This window comes from Mytilus galloprovincialis, chromosome 4 (genome assembly GCF_965363235.1).
Source record: "Mytilus galloprovincialis chromosome 4, xbMytGall1.hap1.1, whole genome shotgun sequence".
NCBI classification, from domain to species: Eukaryota; Metazoa; Mollusca; class Bivalvia; order Mytilida; family Mytilidae; genus Mytilus; species Mytilus galloprovincialis.
In genome coordinates this window covers 33,041,784-33,057,918 of record NC_134841.1, presented here as the reverse complement: position 1 = coordinate 33,057,918, position 16,135 = coordinate 33,041,784, and the positions used below count along the sequence as shown (strand labels likewise).

At 31.6% G+C, this 16,135-nt stretch overlaps 1 protein-coding gene across 2 annotated transcripts in view; it reads right to left on the bottom strand.

Moving 5' to 3' along the window:
* LOC143071929 (GON-4-like protein) overlaps positions 1-16,135 on the bottom strand; it is a 91,106-nt gene that overhangs the window by 59,301 nt on the left and 15,670 nt on the right. For both annotated transcript variants that reach the window (XM_076246622.1, XM_076246623.1), the window contains exons 9-16: positions 13,100-13,216; positions 11,464-11,578; positions 10,775-10,868; positions 10,209-10,298; positions 8,431-8,575; positions 7,919-8,101; positions 7,105-7,288; positions 204-354 (exon numbers count right to left, since the gene is read on the bottom strand). In XM_076246622.1, coding sequence (XP_076102737.1) covers positions 204-354; positions 7,105-7,288; positions 7,919-8,101; positions 8,431-8,575; positions 10,209-10,298; positions 10,775-10,868; positions 11,464-11,578; positions 13,100-13,216 — 1,079 coding nt within the window. The remainder of the gene's footprint in view (positions 1-203; positions 355-7,104; positions 7,289-7,918; positions 8,102-8,430; positions 8,576-10,208; positions 10,299-10,774; positions 10,869-11,463; positions 11,579-13,099; positions 13,217-16,135) is intronic.

The window sequence follows — 16,135 nt, the reverse complement described above, 5'->3', positions numbered from 1 at the left end:
AGCTTGTACTTATAATATATTCAATAAACATCTTATACAAAAATTCATGAATTGAGGCGGTACTTATCAATCAGTTACATAGGAGGGTAAAGTACTGAGTACTGCCTCTAATGAATGACCTGTACTCTCTAGAAAATTGCAATATTCAGCAGAACAAAACAGTATACACGCACAGTAAGCAGATCTGGTGAGAATAAACCAACCTTAACTGGATTATCTGGAGTATTTTTGGCCGTAAGATTTTTAATTCTAATTTTGATCTGATCTTCTGTTTTACATGGCAGCATAAACTTCTGAATCAATCGTCTATGGTATGGTAGATTTCTAAACTGTTCCAATCCTAATGCCAGTAAGCTAGAAAAAGATAATATTCATATTTCACATGAAGAGAATTAAATGAAACCTTATATCACAATATGATCTTTGTTTAAAAAAACAAAACATGCAAGAAGCAATATAAAAGTATTATTTCTTTCACAAGTATATGATACCAAACACTTTTAAATAGCCAACACAAACTTTTTCTTCTTTTTTTTGCAATTGCAAATGTATTTAACATGTTTTAGTGATCATCTTTTTTTTTAATCCAGAAGAAATCTTGCACAAAAATGCTTAAATCATCTGAATCTGTACTTAATTCAAGAGGGTAATATGGTGTAATACCACCAAATCATGGTACGTCACATCCGGTTGTATACGAAAGTAGGTCGAAAAAAATATTCCCTTGAATTTGAAAGTTGTAGGTAATTAATTCTACATTTTATTGCAGTAAAACCATTCTGTGTCATACACATACATGTATGTCTTGGGTATTTCAAAACACCATTATTTTTTATTTGGGATTTCTATAGAACATTGTGTAATCTTGAGGTTACATGGTGACTAAACCTTGTACACAGATAAACTAAGGGGAGAAATTTGATTGGTTAACTTCCAATGATGGTTATTTTCTTATATGCAATGAAATGTTATGTGAATTTTTTTCTATAGTACTGGACAGGATAAAACTTTACTCATGCCAAGTATTTCTTTATTTGAAACAAAGATAAATTCTGCACATTTTTTTGAAAAGTGCAAATTTAACAAAGACTCAGTGTTCTCCCCAGGATTTTTTGATAGCCCTGTGGTAAGCGGCGATGATCGATTCATTCACCATTTTTACATAATGTAACATTTATATATAACTACCATGTTGTTTATATTATATTTAATATTCAAAAACCTGCATTTTGTATACATATGGTTTCACTAAAATGGAAAAAAGTTACATTTTAAATATTATGTTTTAAAAATTAAAATGACTAGATAATTTATATGATTTTATTTCATTACCATCCTTCCAATAGTTTTATGTGAGAGTAAGTATGCACTTTTAGTTGTTTGACTTATAAACTAGTTATACATCCTTTACAACTTCATAAATTTACTGAAGTTTTCAATGACCATGATGACAAGACTAGTATTTTTTCATTAACTTTTATTAACATTTCTAGCAAATTACAACTTTTCAATAAAAATGAGTATAGTATTTAAAAGGAAGAAATGAAATTGCCCTTTCAATAATATTCAAATGTTATCAAATACTTGCTTAAAAAAGGCTAACATATTCCAAAATGAATATGAAAGAAATCCTATATAATTTTTTTTAAAGATTTTTATCTTATTTTAACGTTGAATTACCAATCAAATAGATTAAATTGAAACAACTACCACATTTAGAGGTTGTGTTTGAGATCATTTTATAAACATTTGAAGACTTGCCACCAGATAAGTTTGTCAAGATTTGACAATACTTCTTTTAGGACTTTCCCTCTCAAATTATCTCCCTTACTGGCTAACATAACTTCCTGTTTACATTTGTAGCTTATGTAGCATGAAATGCCATTCCTTACCCAAGCCATCCTATGTTTATATTAAATTTAAAACATTATCTAAATGATATATATTGATGATTGGTTGACAAATATCGATATTTTCTATATATTTACACAAATTTTTTGTTTCGTTTTTTTCTCTAATCCATTTGGAAAAGAGTGATGGATGGACAACTTATAGTAAAATACGGGTTTGTAATGAATCCCTTGATAACATGAATGCTTCCTTGAAGCAATACAGGTTCAACAGCGGTTGTAAACGTAAAAAATAATGAAATAATCGTAGATGGTTCACAAAAAATAGTCGAGACCACGTTGTCAGAGAAGGGGTAAGACTTCCCTCATATAATTTAGAAATGAACTTTTCAGCACCAGAGACATGTTTTATATGTCTCTCTTAGCACTGTTCATTACTTTTATGAAGTTTCTGCATCTTTTTAAAGCAAAAACTCGAGGAAGGAAATGTTTATTTGGCAGTAAAAGTTTTGCAAATGGCGCCATTTTGTTCATTTCTTGAACTGGCCACTCCGATATTTGACTACGTCGGGTGAATTAATGATCTCTCGGTTATTTTAACCAGTCGATCACGTGATCGGAATGTGTACAAAATAATACCGGAAGTTTGAAAATTCAAAAACAATAGCGCTGATTTTTGATTGGATAGCGCTGCGGTCTGACCAAATACCAAAAACCAAAAACGGCCTGGGGAGAACACTGAAGACTAATAGGGGAAAACCAATGGTGGTATTACACCTTATTTCTGTACAGATAACTGATAAAATTCTGTTAAAACAAAGATAACCAGGTGCTCCACAGGGCGCAGCTTTATACGACCGCAGAGGTCGAAACCTGAACAGTTGGGGCAAGTATGGACAAAACATTCAAGCGTGATACAGCTCTGAATTTGGATTGTGATCAAATTTTTGACATTATATGGGTTTTTTACACAAAACAAATGTCAAGATTTTACAAATCAATTAAAGATTTCTTCTTCAAACTTATTTAAATCTAAAATTAAATAGTTGACACAGCATAGGTTTCTGACACAGAATGAATGTGGTCTAATGAACTTAAATTATTTTTTTTTTTGCCTTTGAGCAATTCACTATGCTGTTGAATATTAATCCTCTCAAAAAAATGTTTGAAGAAATTTTCTTTTTATTTATGAAATCTGAAATGAGAAAAATTTAACCCCCCCCCCCCCCCCATTTTTTTTCACATCCCCTTTTCCCTTTTTCCAAAACTGATATCAATTCAAATTTCTAATGGAGTTTGCAACAATAACTACTCTTTTAAATACATCATAAAATATTAAAATGTTTAATAAAGTGCTTGTTATCACTGAATGGTAAAGATTGGTTGGTAGTAAAAGTGAATATACATTGTATATTGTACAAAACAATGATTTAAGTTGATTCAACTACTATTCTGAACAAAGAAAGATAACTCCAATTGAAAATTTCTTGCTATTGCACAATACTTAATATAATAATTTTGGATCCTGATTTGAACCAACTTGAAAACTGGGTCCATAATCAACCAGATGCTCCGCAGGGCGTAGCTTTATACGACCGCAGAGGTTGAACCCTGAATGGTTAGGGCAAGTATGGACACAACATTCAAGCTGGATTCAGCTCTAAATTTGGATTGTGATTAAATAGTTGACACAGCATAGGTTTCTGACACAGAATGAATGTGTTCTAATGAACTTAAAATTTTTGTTTCTCTTAGAGCAATTCACTATGCTGTTGAATATTAATCCTCTCAAAAAAATGTTTGAAGAAATTTTCTTTTTTATTTATGAAATTTCAAATGAGAAAAATTGAACCCAATTTTTTTAATCACATCCCCCTTTCCCTTATTCCAAAACTAATCTCAATTAAAATTTCTAATGGAGTTTGCAACAATAACTACTCATTTAAATACATCATAAAATATTAAGATGTAAAAAAACTGCTTGTTATCACTGAATGGTAAAGATTATTTTAATTTATCAGTTGGTAGTAAAAAGTGAATATACATTGTATATTGTATATAACAAAGATTTAAGTTGATTCTGGACAAAGAAAGATAACTCCAATTAAAAAAAAATCTTGCTATTGCACAATATTTTGCAATTAGATATTTCTTGCTTACTATTCTGGACAAAGAAAGATAACTCTAATTAAAAAAAAATTTGCTATTTCACAATATTGTGCAATTAGATATTTCTTGCCATTGCGCAATACTGTGCAATTGAAAAGACTTGCTATTGCACAATACTTAATATAATAATTTTAGATCCTGATTTGGACCAACTTGAAAACTGGGCCCATAATAAAAAATCTAAGTACATTTTTGAATTCAGCATATCAAAGAACTTCAAGATTTCAATTTTTGTTAAAATCAGACTAAGTTTAATTTTGGACCCTTTGGACTTTAGTGTAGACCAATTTGAAAACAGGACCAAAAATGAAGAATCTACATACACAGTTAGATTTGGTATATCAAAGAACCCCATTTATTCAATTTTTGATGAAATCAAACAAAGTTTAATTTTGGACCCCGATTTGGACCAACTTGAAAACAGGGCCAATAATCAAGAATCTAAGTACATTTTTAGATTCAGCATATCAAAGAACCTAACTGATTCATTTTTTGTCAAAATCAAACTAAGTTTAATTTTGGACCCTTTGGACCTTAATGTAGACCAATTTGAAAACGGGACCAAAAGTTAAGAATCTACATACACAGTCATGACAGTTAGATTCAGCATATCAAAGAACCCCAATTATTCAATTTTGATGAAATCAAACAAAAGTTTAATTTTGGACCCTTTGGGCCCCTTATTATGTTGGGACCAAAACTCCCAAAATCAAACCCAACCTTTCTTTTATGGTCATAAACCTTGTGTTTAAATTTCATAGATTTCTATTTACTTATACTAACGTTATGGTGCGAAAACCAAGAAAAATGCTTATTTGGGTCCCTTTTTGGCCCCTAATTCCTAAACTGTTGGGACCTAAACTCCCAAAATCAATACCAACCTTCCTTTTGTAGTCATTAACATTGTGTTTAAATTTCATTGATTTCTATTTACTTAAACTAATGTTATTGTGCGAAAACCAAGAATAATGCTTATTTGGGCCCTTTTTTGGCCCCTAATTCCTAAACTGTTGAGACCAAAACTCCCAAAATCAATCCCAACCGTTCTTTTGTGGTCATAAACCTTGTGTCAAAATTTCATAGATTTCTATTAACTTAAACTAAAGTTATAGTGCGAAAACCAAGAAAATGCTTATTTGGGCCCTTTTTGGCCCCTAATTCCTAAAATGTTGGGACCAAAACTCCCAAAATCAATACCAACCTTCCTTTTGTGGTCATAAACCTTGTGTTAAAATTTCATAGATTTCCATTCACTTTTACTAAAGTTAGAGTGCGAAAACTAAAAGTATTCGGACGCTGGACGACGACGACGACGACGACGCCGACGCCGACGCCAACGTGATAGCAATATACGACGAAAATTTTTTCAAAATTTGCGGTCGTATAAAAATCTAAGTACATGTTTAGATTCAGCATATCAAAAAAGCCCAAGAATTCATTTATTGTTAAAATCAAACTTAGTTTAAATTTGGACCCTTTGGACTTTAATGAAGACCAATTTGAAAACGGGACCAAAAATTAAGAATCTACATACACAGTTACATTTGGCATATCAAAGAACCCCAATTATTCAATTTTTGATGAAATCAAACAAAGTTTAATTTTGGACCCCGATTTGGACCAACTTGAAAACTGGACCAATAATCAAAAATCTAAGTACATTTTTATATTCAGTATATCAAAGAACCCCAAGTATTCATTTTTTTTTAAAATCAAACTAAGTTTAATTTTGGACCCTTTGGACCTTAATGTAGACCAATTTGAAAACAGGACCAAAACTTAAGAATCTACATACACAGTTAGATTGGCATATCAAAGAACCCCAATTATTCAATTTTTGATGAAATCAAACAAAGTTCAATTTTGGACCCTTTGGGCCCCTTATTCCTAAACTGTTGGGACTAAAACTCCTTAAATCAAACCCAACCTTCCTTTTATGGTCATAAACCTTGTGTTTAAATTTCATAGATTTCTATTTACTTATACTAAAGTTATGGTGCAAAAACCAAGAATAATGCTTATTTGGGCCCCTTTTTGGCCCTTATTTCCTTAACTGTTGGGACCTCAACTCCCAAAATCAATCCCAACCTTCCTTTTGTAGTCATAAACCTTGTGTTTACATTTCATTGATTTCTATTTACTTATACTAAAGTTATTGTGCGAAAACCAAGAATAATGCTTATTTGGGCCCTTTTTTGGCCCCTAATTCCTAAACTGTTGAAACCAAACATCCCAAAATCAATCCCAACCTTCCTTTTGTGGTCATAAACCTTGTGTCAAAATTTCATAGATTTCTATTTACTTAAACTAAAGTTATAGTGCGAAAACCAAGAAAATGCTTATTTGGGCCCTTTTTGGCCCCTAATTCCTAAAATATTGGGACCAAAACTCCCAAAATCAATCTCAACCTTCCTTTTGTGGTCATAAACTTTGAGTTAAAATTTCATAGATTTCTATTCACTTTTATTAAAGTAAGAGTGCGAAAACTAAAAGTATTCGGACGACGACGACAACGCAGACGACGACGCAGACGATGATGCCAACATCATACCAATATACGACCAAAAAATTTTAAATTTTTGCGGTCGTATAAAAACTCTCCAAAGCATGCTGACCATTGAAAAATTTAGATGTTCACATTTTGTTTTTTGGGTTTATTCTGCACTCAATTTTTTTTCTTCTTTGGTTTCTTAACTTTTGACCTAAAATTGGCCTAAAATGTAACCACTTTTTATTAAAATTAAAAGTCAGAAGTTTGTTGACTTTAAAGTCAACATATAGCATAAAATTCACTACATTTTTCTGAAGACAAATTTTCTTCAAGCTATGTTCAGGAGAGATATATATCATTAATAAAAGATTGTAATTTTCAATTAAAGAGGACAAACAGTAGCCTTACCATAACACCACTTTTGTCTTCATTTTTTAAATAACTGACACAATATGTTATAGCATAGACCTGTTGCTAAATTAGGATTATTTAAGTAATTAGGTACGAAATGATTTAAATGAGTTCTGTCTGAACTTTTCTGATATAAATAACTTCCTTCCCCAGTAAAACTTTTCTGAATTTTAGAGTACTTACTTGTCTTCTGCTTCAGTAAAACAAACTCTGGGTGATTTAGAGAAGTCTCTGGATATTAATAGATTCCCCAAAGGGAGATAATCAGAATAGATGAAGATCAGACTTCTCCAGAAAATCTCCCTCTGCTGTGTTGTTAAGTTTGGTAGATTACTCCTTGGTAACAATGATGAAGGTTCATTAAAATCTGAGAATAGAGATAGTAAAAATTGTTGTAATGGTTGCTAATTTCTTATCTCTAATTCATGCTGCTGTACATAAAAAATATTTTAATATCTGAAATTCTTGTTTAATATCTGGCTACCATACATTTCTAGATCACTCCCTTATTTTTTTTACAGTTTCTAAAAAGTTAGGTTATTTATTAAGTCATACAGAGTAAACAATTAACTCCATCACATGCTGTTTGTGCCTTAACAATCTAATGAGTTAAGCCCTGTTGAACAGATTTTTACAGTTTATTCTTTTGTTTTACTGTTACACCCCTCCCCAATTAGGTTTAGCTAGTTTAACCCCCATCATATTTTGTATGTCCCAAGTCAAAAGCCTGTATTCTGTGGTTTTCATTTGATACTGCATATCTGATTTGTTTTCTTTCATTGTTTTGCACTTAAATCAGGCTATTAGTTTTCTCATTTTAATTGTTTAACATTAGTCATTTAGTAGCCTTTTATAGCTGACTATGTGGTACGTTGACCTATAGTTGTTAATTTCTGTGTCATTTTGTGTCTGGTTGAGAGTTGTCTCATTAGCAATCATATCACACCTTCTTATTTTTATATTTATATCATTTCTAAATTATAAACATCAAACTCACTAGCCCCTTGTCCAAGGACACTGTAAATCAAATCTTTCTTTTTTTCTGACAACTGTTTATAATTCCTACATAACATGTTTTCTATGCCTTTTTCTGGAGAAACAGATTTGGAATTTTTCTCTATATTAGCTTTCCTGCTTCTCTTGGCTGGTGATAATTGTGTTTTCTTTGGTCTCATTCTATCTGTAATAAATCAATGGAAAAATGGTCTATTTCAAATAGGCAAGAAAAGCAGCTGAACTCTGAAATTTGTAATATTATTTTTGTTAAAAAAAACTTTTATTTCTTTTCTGACATAAAAGTTTTTCCAAAACTTGTGTCCGAATCCATTATTTGAATTTTATATTACATTGTAATACTTCATTGTTTGTAATTTTTCATTAAAAAATAATGTTTTATTAAATAAAATAAAAAATAACGAACAGAAATTCAAATGTTTTAACATGTAAAATAATACCAAAATGTATAGGTATATCTGAATGCGTTGATTCAATGATTTTAAAATAACTTACTATTGACAATAACATTTTTAGGATCTATCTGAACAAACTCCTTGTCTTCATTAACCATCTCCACAGCTTCTTCCAAGTTACAGGCTTTGTATGCGGAATAGGAAGTTAGTGTAGAATTCACCTCACTGAATTTCTGTAATTCATTCTGTAATAAAAGTTCTAACATAACTTTTTTATGTCAATTCTATTTGCAAAACATTTAAATACTAATTTGGAAATGAAACAAACCAGGTGCTCCTCAGGGCGCAGCTTTATACAACCGCAGATGTCGAACCCTGAACAATTGGGGCAAGTATGGACACCACATTCAAACTTGATACAGCTCTGAATTTGGTTTGTGATCAAATTTTTGACATAATATATATGAGTTTCTGACACGAATCAAATGTCAAGATCTTACAAATCTATTTCGCAATATTGTGCAATTACAGATTTCTTCTTCAAACTTTTCAAAAATTTGGAATTTGAGAAATTGGGGAAAAAAAATTGAAAACTACTACCACCCCCCCCTTTTTTTGCAATTAGTCCAAAACCTGACATTCCTTTATACATAATTTACAAGAAGTGTAAGGGAGGTTTATCAAAACATACATGACATTGTATGTAAAATGTTTTTGAATTACCTCCCTTACACTGCTTTTAAATTGTCTTACTTGTCCATTGAGCAGAAAAACCTAGTTTTTCTCCCTTTTTTGCACCATATTCCAAAACATTTTGATCCATGGTCCTCAAAGTCAAGACCAACAATCCCTTTTAAGTATGAAAACTTGTGGAATAAATTTCAGAGAGATTCATACACTTAAACACAAGTTATTGTTTGAAAACTGCAAAAATGCTCATTTGTAGCCCCCTTTTTGGCCCCTAATTACTTAACTATTAGGACCATAACCCCCAAAATCAATCCCAACCTTCCTTTAAAGGTATTGAACCTTCTGGTAAAAATTTAAAGAGATCCATTCACTAAACCTAAAGTTATCGTCTGGAAACGAAACGCGTCTTCAGACGACAACGACGCAGATGATGACGACATGATAGCATTATACGACGCAAAAAAAAAATTGTACAATGTATATGCAAACTTATAATAAGGCCTCTTCCATCAAAATGGACATGGTACCCAGGGAATGCACTTTATGAAATGGGGTAGCCACCCAATCAAAATGTCACATACATTTCCACAATAACATAGATGACACCCACCCATAGTACAGATTTGGAAGTGCCTTCTCAGGATCCCATGTAGGTTTTAATGGAACAGATCTAACACATTATCTCTAGCAAAGCCCTTTTTTATAAATAAAATAAGAGTTCTTTCGAGATAAACCTCAGATGTTTTGGTTTTTTTCGTAAGTGCAAAGCCAGATATTTTTATTTGTGAGTAAAAAACAAGATTTACCTATATAATTACTGTAATACAAAATAGTTATGGCTTAAAATGAAGTGAAAGTAATTTTACTATTTATCGCTATTTTAAGAAATTTTCCTTTGACTGATAATTTCCTTTCTCAATACAGTAGAGTGCTATGAAAAATTGTTAATAGAAACTAAGGGCGAACATGCCTATAGTCAATGAAATTAAAAACGCTGTCATAGTTAAAATAGCGATAAACAGATTATCATTGGTGATCTCAATAGGATTGCTTTTTTCACTTTCACCGTTCTGGCTCAAGCGAGAAAATCAATTTCCTTGAGATGACCAACAATAGTCTATAAATATTGTACAAGATTTTGCATAAGGCAATAATTTTAACGATTTCACACAAATAATAAAAGCTTACGAGTAAGAATCTACTGTTTTCCTTGACTTCCTGATAATCCTGTATATTCCCTGCTGCTAGTACGTACATCTGGGATAACAACTGTACATGCTGTGAAAAATAAAACATGATAAGTGTCACTCATACATTATTTGAACTTCAGCAGCCGAAGTATAAGATAGAAAGATGGGGAATTCTTTTTCTTCAACTGACCCTCATAAAATGTATCGGCCACTAATATAGCATACACTAACCCAAACAAAAAGCCTGAAGTAAAGTTACTTTTAGGCTTCTAACTGTTTTATTTCAAATTCATTTTCCATCGGCTCAAGAAAATTGCTTTTCTGTATAAAAGATTACTTCTAATGGAATATTTTAGAAAATACTGACAGCTTGAATAGATTTTTTATTTGTAATAATTTTCACAGTCTATTAAACAAATCATGATTCAAAAAGTCAGAAACTCATAATCAAAAATTAAGAAGCACTTCTCAAAGAAGTACTGATTTCAAACAGATTTTTCATATTAAACCTTGTTTCCTAGCTGCCATATTTAAAGGACATATAAATGTGTCCCCAATAATGACCTTTCTCATTTGATGTTCTAGTTGTATCCTCTGTGATTCTGTTAGTCCTACTTCAATACTGGGACATACAGACTTGCTTGATTTCTTTGTAGATCTGTGATAAATATTTAATACAAGTTGTTTTCAGTCATGAAAAATCAAATTCAATACATTGAAATATACATAGAATATAAACACAAAAATCACAAAGTAAAAGTCTGAAGGTAGACATGACACCCTACCAGGACACACCATTTTGACTTCAAGCCAACAAATATTCACTCTTAATTCTAAATGTTGCTTTTTTGCAAAGAATCAGGAAATATCAATTTAAAAGTATCTGAACTCATGAACTCACTCACTCAAGTCATGCACTATACTGTTCAATCAGAAATTATTGCGTGCATTGATTTTTGTGATTTTGTCATTTTAGACTGAAATGCAATTTTAATGTTTGTGTTACTGAAAAAAATCCTGTTTAATTTATATACAAATTTTCAAAATGCGAGTTTAAATTATTGCGATTAAAACCTTGCAATCATTTCTCAATTTACAGTAACACAAGGCTTTGATTCAATTAGGAATGAGGACAAACTTTTATATTTAAACCATTATGAAAATGAAATGCATGTATATAATATGTGTATACTTTTTATGTTTTACATATGTATCTAACACTAGCTGTAATACAACAGTTAACTAATTCTTACATTTTGACTGTTTCAATAGCTCTTTTCTTTAATAGTTCTTTCTCTCCCTCTTCTAAGGTATCAGTATCTTGATAAGCTTCTAATAATTCATCCATTAATTCATTCATTTCTTTTCCTATGTAAAGCAAACAAATAATAGAAATTATTTCTTCATACCCAAATTAAGAGAGTCGACTAGAATCAGCTGTCTTTGTATTACTTGTAATATTTTTACCCATGAAATAAATTTCTTATTTTACACTTATTACTGTAAACAAATTACTTCCTTGTTTGTTGCTGGTATTCTATTGTATCTCTAAAAGATGTTTTAAATGAAAAAAAGTTGCTTTATTAAATTGATCAGCATTTCTATCAAAGAGCCAATTTTCAGTTTCAAGCTTAAATGCACATGTGCAGAACAAGATTTATCTTTAACTTTAAATACCAAACAGATGCTCCGCAGGGTGCAGCTATATACGACCGCAGAGTTCGAACCCTGAACAGTTGGGGTAAGTGTGGACACAATCAAGCTTGATACAGCTCTGAATTTGGATTGTGATTAAATATTTGACACAACAGGTTTCTGACACAGAATGAATGTGGTCTAAGAACTTAAACTTAAAACCTTATAAAAATTTTAAATTGGACATTTACCTATTATGGTCCAATATCCAAAATCTAAATACATGGTAAGATTCAGCATATATCACAGAACCCCATATATTCAATTTTTGTCGAAATCAAACAAAGTTTAATTTTGGACCCCAATTCGGACCAACTTGAAAACTGGGCCTATAATCAAAAATCTAAATACATGTTTAGATTCAGCATATCAAAGAACCCTCTAGGATTCAATTTTTGTTGATATCAAACAAAGTTTAATTTTGGACCCCGATTTGGACCAACTTGAAAACTGGCCCCATAAGCAAAAATCTTAATACATGGTAAGATTCAGCATATCAAAGAACCCCAAAGATTCAATTTTTATAGAAATCAAAAAAGTTTAATTTTGGACCACGATTTGGACCAACTTGAAAACTGGACCCATAATCAAAAATCTAAGTACATGTTAAGATTTAGCATATCAAAGAACCCCATGAACTCAATTTTTGTTGAAATCAAACAAAGTTTAATTTTGGACCCCGATTTGGACCAATTTGAAAACTGGGCCCATAATAAAAAATTTAAGTACATGTTTAAATTCAGCATATCAAAGAACCCCAAGAATTCAATTTTTGTTAAAATCAAACTAAGTTTAATTTTGGACCCTTTGGACCTTAATGTAGACCAATTTGAAAACGGGACCAAAAATTAAGAATCTACATACACAGTTAGTTTCGGCATATCAAAGAACCCGAACTATTCAATTTTTGATAAATTCAAATAAAATTTAATTTTGGACCCTTTTTTTTTTGGGCCCCTTATTCCTAAACTGTTGGGACCAAAAATCCCAAAATCAATCCCAACCTTCCTTTTATAGTCATAAACCTTGTGTTCAAATTTCATAGATTTTTATTCACTAATGGCTAAGTTATAGTGCGAAAACCAATGTGTCTTCGGACGACAACGACGCCAAAGTCATACCAATATACGACCGCAAAAAAAAAACTTTTTGCAGTCTTTTAAAAACGTTTTCTTGTATCTATGTATAACTTACTAGATATTTGTACAGCCCTGTCACGTCTTAAATCCTCCATATCCACATCCTCCTCCTCCACCTCGGCCAGGTAGTTATATTCTGGGTCATTCTCATCATCATTTGTATCTTCATTCTCTGCAAAAGTGTTAAAAGTAAAATAGGTTTTAAAAGTCTTTAATTGAGCTAATTTAAAAGATTTTTCTCAATAATTTAATGTCTAAATGACACCAAATTTAAATCATATAACACTTCTGGACAGAGTTTCCAAATTTTCTGATGATTCTGGTCAACTCTTTTGTTAAAATGTATAATTAATTATAATCCTACAAGTCATTAAAATCAGGTTCAACGCACCATTTTTTCTTAAAATGTCCTGTACAAAGTCAGAAATATGGCAGATATTATAAAATAGTCCGTTTCTAAGTATGTTGGCATTTGTTTTTGCTGCAGTTCAGATTTCTGTATTCCGTTGTTTTTCTTTTATAGTTAATGTGTTTCCCTCTGTTTTAGTTTGTGACCTGGATTTGTTTCCCGCTTATCAATTAATGACTACTAAACATCAGTATACTACTGTTGCCTTTATTCATTAGGTCTTATGAGAAATAACTTCATACTATGTTTTATGCAACAAGAATGCAGGCATTGTAATGCTATTCATACCCCTGTCAGTTTGGCCAGTTGTGGCTCTACCAACAAATGATAAGTCTCTCCTACAAAACTTAAGGATGAGAAGGTAATGATTGCTAGTTAAGAGTAAAAAATAGTCCTACTAGTGATATCATGTATCACTGACCAGTAATGAAACCTGGAATCATGAACCATCTTCCTATTTGTTGATACTTTGATAAATGAGTAGACAGATAGAGGTAGGCACTGAGTAATTGCAATATATATATATTCCCCTTATAGGTTGCATTTCTGTTAATATAGACATTGCAATTTCCCATAGAAACTTCCTTTGGGTCGTAAACTGTGCCACTTTTCACAATGAAGTTTCGTAAACTAGAGGCTCTCAAGAGCCTGTGTCGCTCACCTTGGTCTATGTGCATATTAACAATAAACACAGATAAATTCATGACAAAATTGAGTTTTGGTGATGGTGATGTGTTTGTAGATCTTTCTTTACTGAATATTCTTGTTGCTACAATTATCTCTATCTATAATGAACTTGGCCCAGTAATTACAGTGGAAAATATTTCCAAAAAATTTACAAAAATTAACAAAAATTTATGAAAATTGTTAACAATTGACTATAAAGAGCAATAACTCCTTAAGGGGTCAATTGACATTTTGGTCTTGTTGACTTATTTGTAGATCTTATTTTGCTGAACATTATTGCTGTTTACTGTTTATCTCTATCTATAATAATATTCAAGATAATAACCAAAATCTGCAAAATTTCTTTAAAATTACTAATTTGGGGGCAGCAACCCAGCAACAGGTTGTCCGATTTGTCTGAAAATTTCAGGGCAGATAGATCTTGACCTGATAATTAATTTTATCCCCATGTCAGATTTGCTCTAAATGCTTTGGTTTTTGAGTTATAAGCCAAAAACTGCATTTTACCCCTATGTTCTATTTTTAGCCATAGCAGCCATCTTGGTTGATTGGCGGGGTCACGCCACACATTTTTTTAACAATATACCCCAATGATGATTGTGGCCAAGTTTGGTTTAATTTGGCCCAGTAGTTTCAGAGGAGAAGATTTTTGTAAAAGATTACAAAAATTTACGAAAAATTGGTCAAAATTGACTATAAAGGGCAATAACTCCTTAAGGGGTCAACTGACCATTTTAGTCATATTAACTTATTTATAGATCTTACTTTGCTGAACATTATTGCTGATAACATTTTATCTCTTTCTATAATAATATTCAAGATAATAACCAAAAAACAGCAAAATTTCCTTAAAATTGCCAATTCAGGGGCAGCAACCCAACAACGGGTTGTCTGATTTGTCTGAAAATTTTAGGGCAGATAGATCTTGACCTAATAGATCATTTTACCACATGTCAGATTTGCTCTAAATGCTTTGGTTTTAGAGTTATAAGCCAAAATCTACATTTTACCTATATGTTCTATTTATAGCCATGGCGGCCATCTTGGTTGGTTGGCAGGGTCACGCCACACATTTTTGAAAGTAAATACCCCAATGATGATTGTCGCCAAGTTTGGATTAATTTGGCCCAGTAGTTTCAGAGGAGAAGATTTTTGTAAAAGATTACTAAGATTTACGAAAAATGCTTAAAAATTGACTATAAAGGGCAATAACTCCTTAGGGGTCAATTGACCATTTCGGTCATGTTGACTTATTTGTAAATCTTACTTTGCTGAACATAATTTCTGTTTACAGTTTATCTCTATCTATAATAATATTCAAGATAATAACCAAAAACAGTAAAATTTTACCCCTATGTTCTATTTTTAGCCATGGCACCCATCTTGGTTGGATGGCCGGGTCATCAGACACATTTTTTAAACTAGATACCCCAAAGATGATTTTGGCCAAGTTTGGATTAATTTGGCCCAGTAGTTTCAGAGCAGAAGATTTTTGTAAAAGTTGATGACGCAGGATGACGCCGGATGCAAAGTGATGGGCCAGGTGAGCTAAAAAAGATATCCTACAATGGAAAGTTGATATGCACTACTATTTATTCAAAGGTATAACCATAGGGCTGTGAGGCATATTTTCAACATGTATATGCCCTGAACTTTTTAGAGTTTAAACTTATATTAGAATTCTGTTCTACCCCTACCTCAACTGTGTGCCTACTTTAGAATTTAATTTTCACAGCAACATTATCTTGTCATACCGGTAACAGTCCTTAGTTATGACTCAATGAGATGAAACATAGAGATCATATCTAGGAACCAGAATGCAAACAAATAAAGTTATCTATGAATATTATATATCTCCCCAAAAGAGGTGTGTTTTGAGGAACAGCTGTATTTACAAAGTCAAAGTGCAACCTCTAGAGTAGGGATATAATTTCATGACTTTACAGATTTTTTATCTTTTCATATCCATTTTATTGAGCATATTAATTACTATGT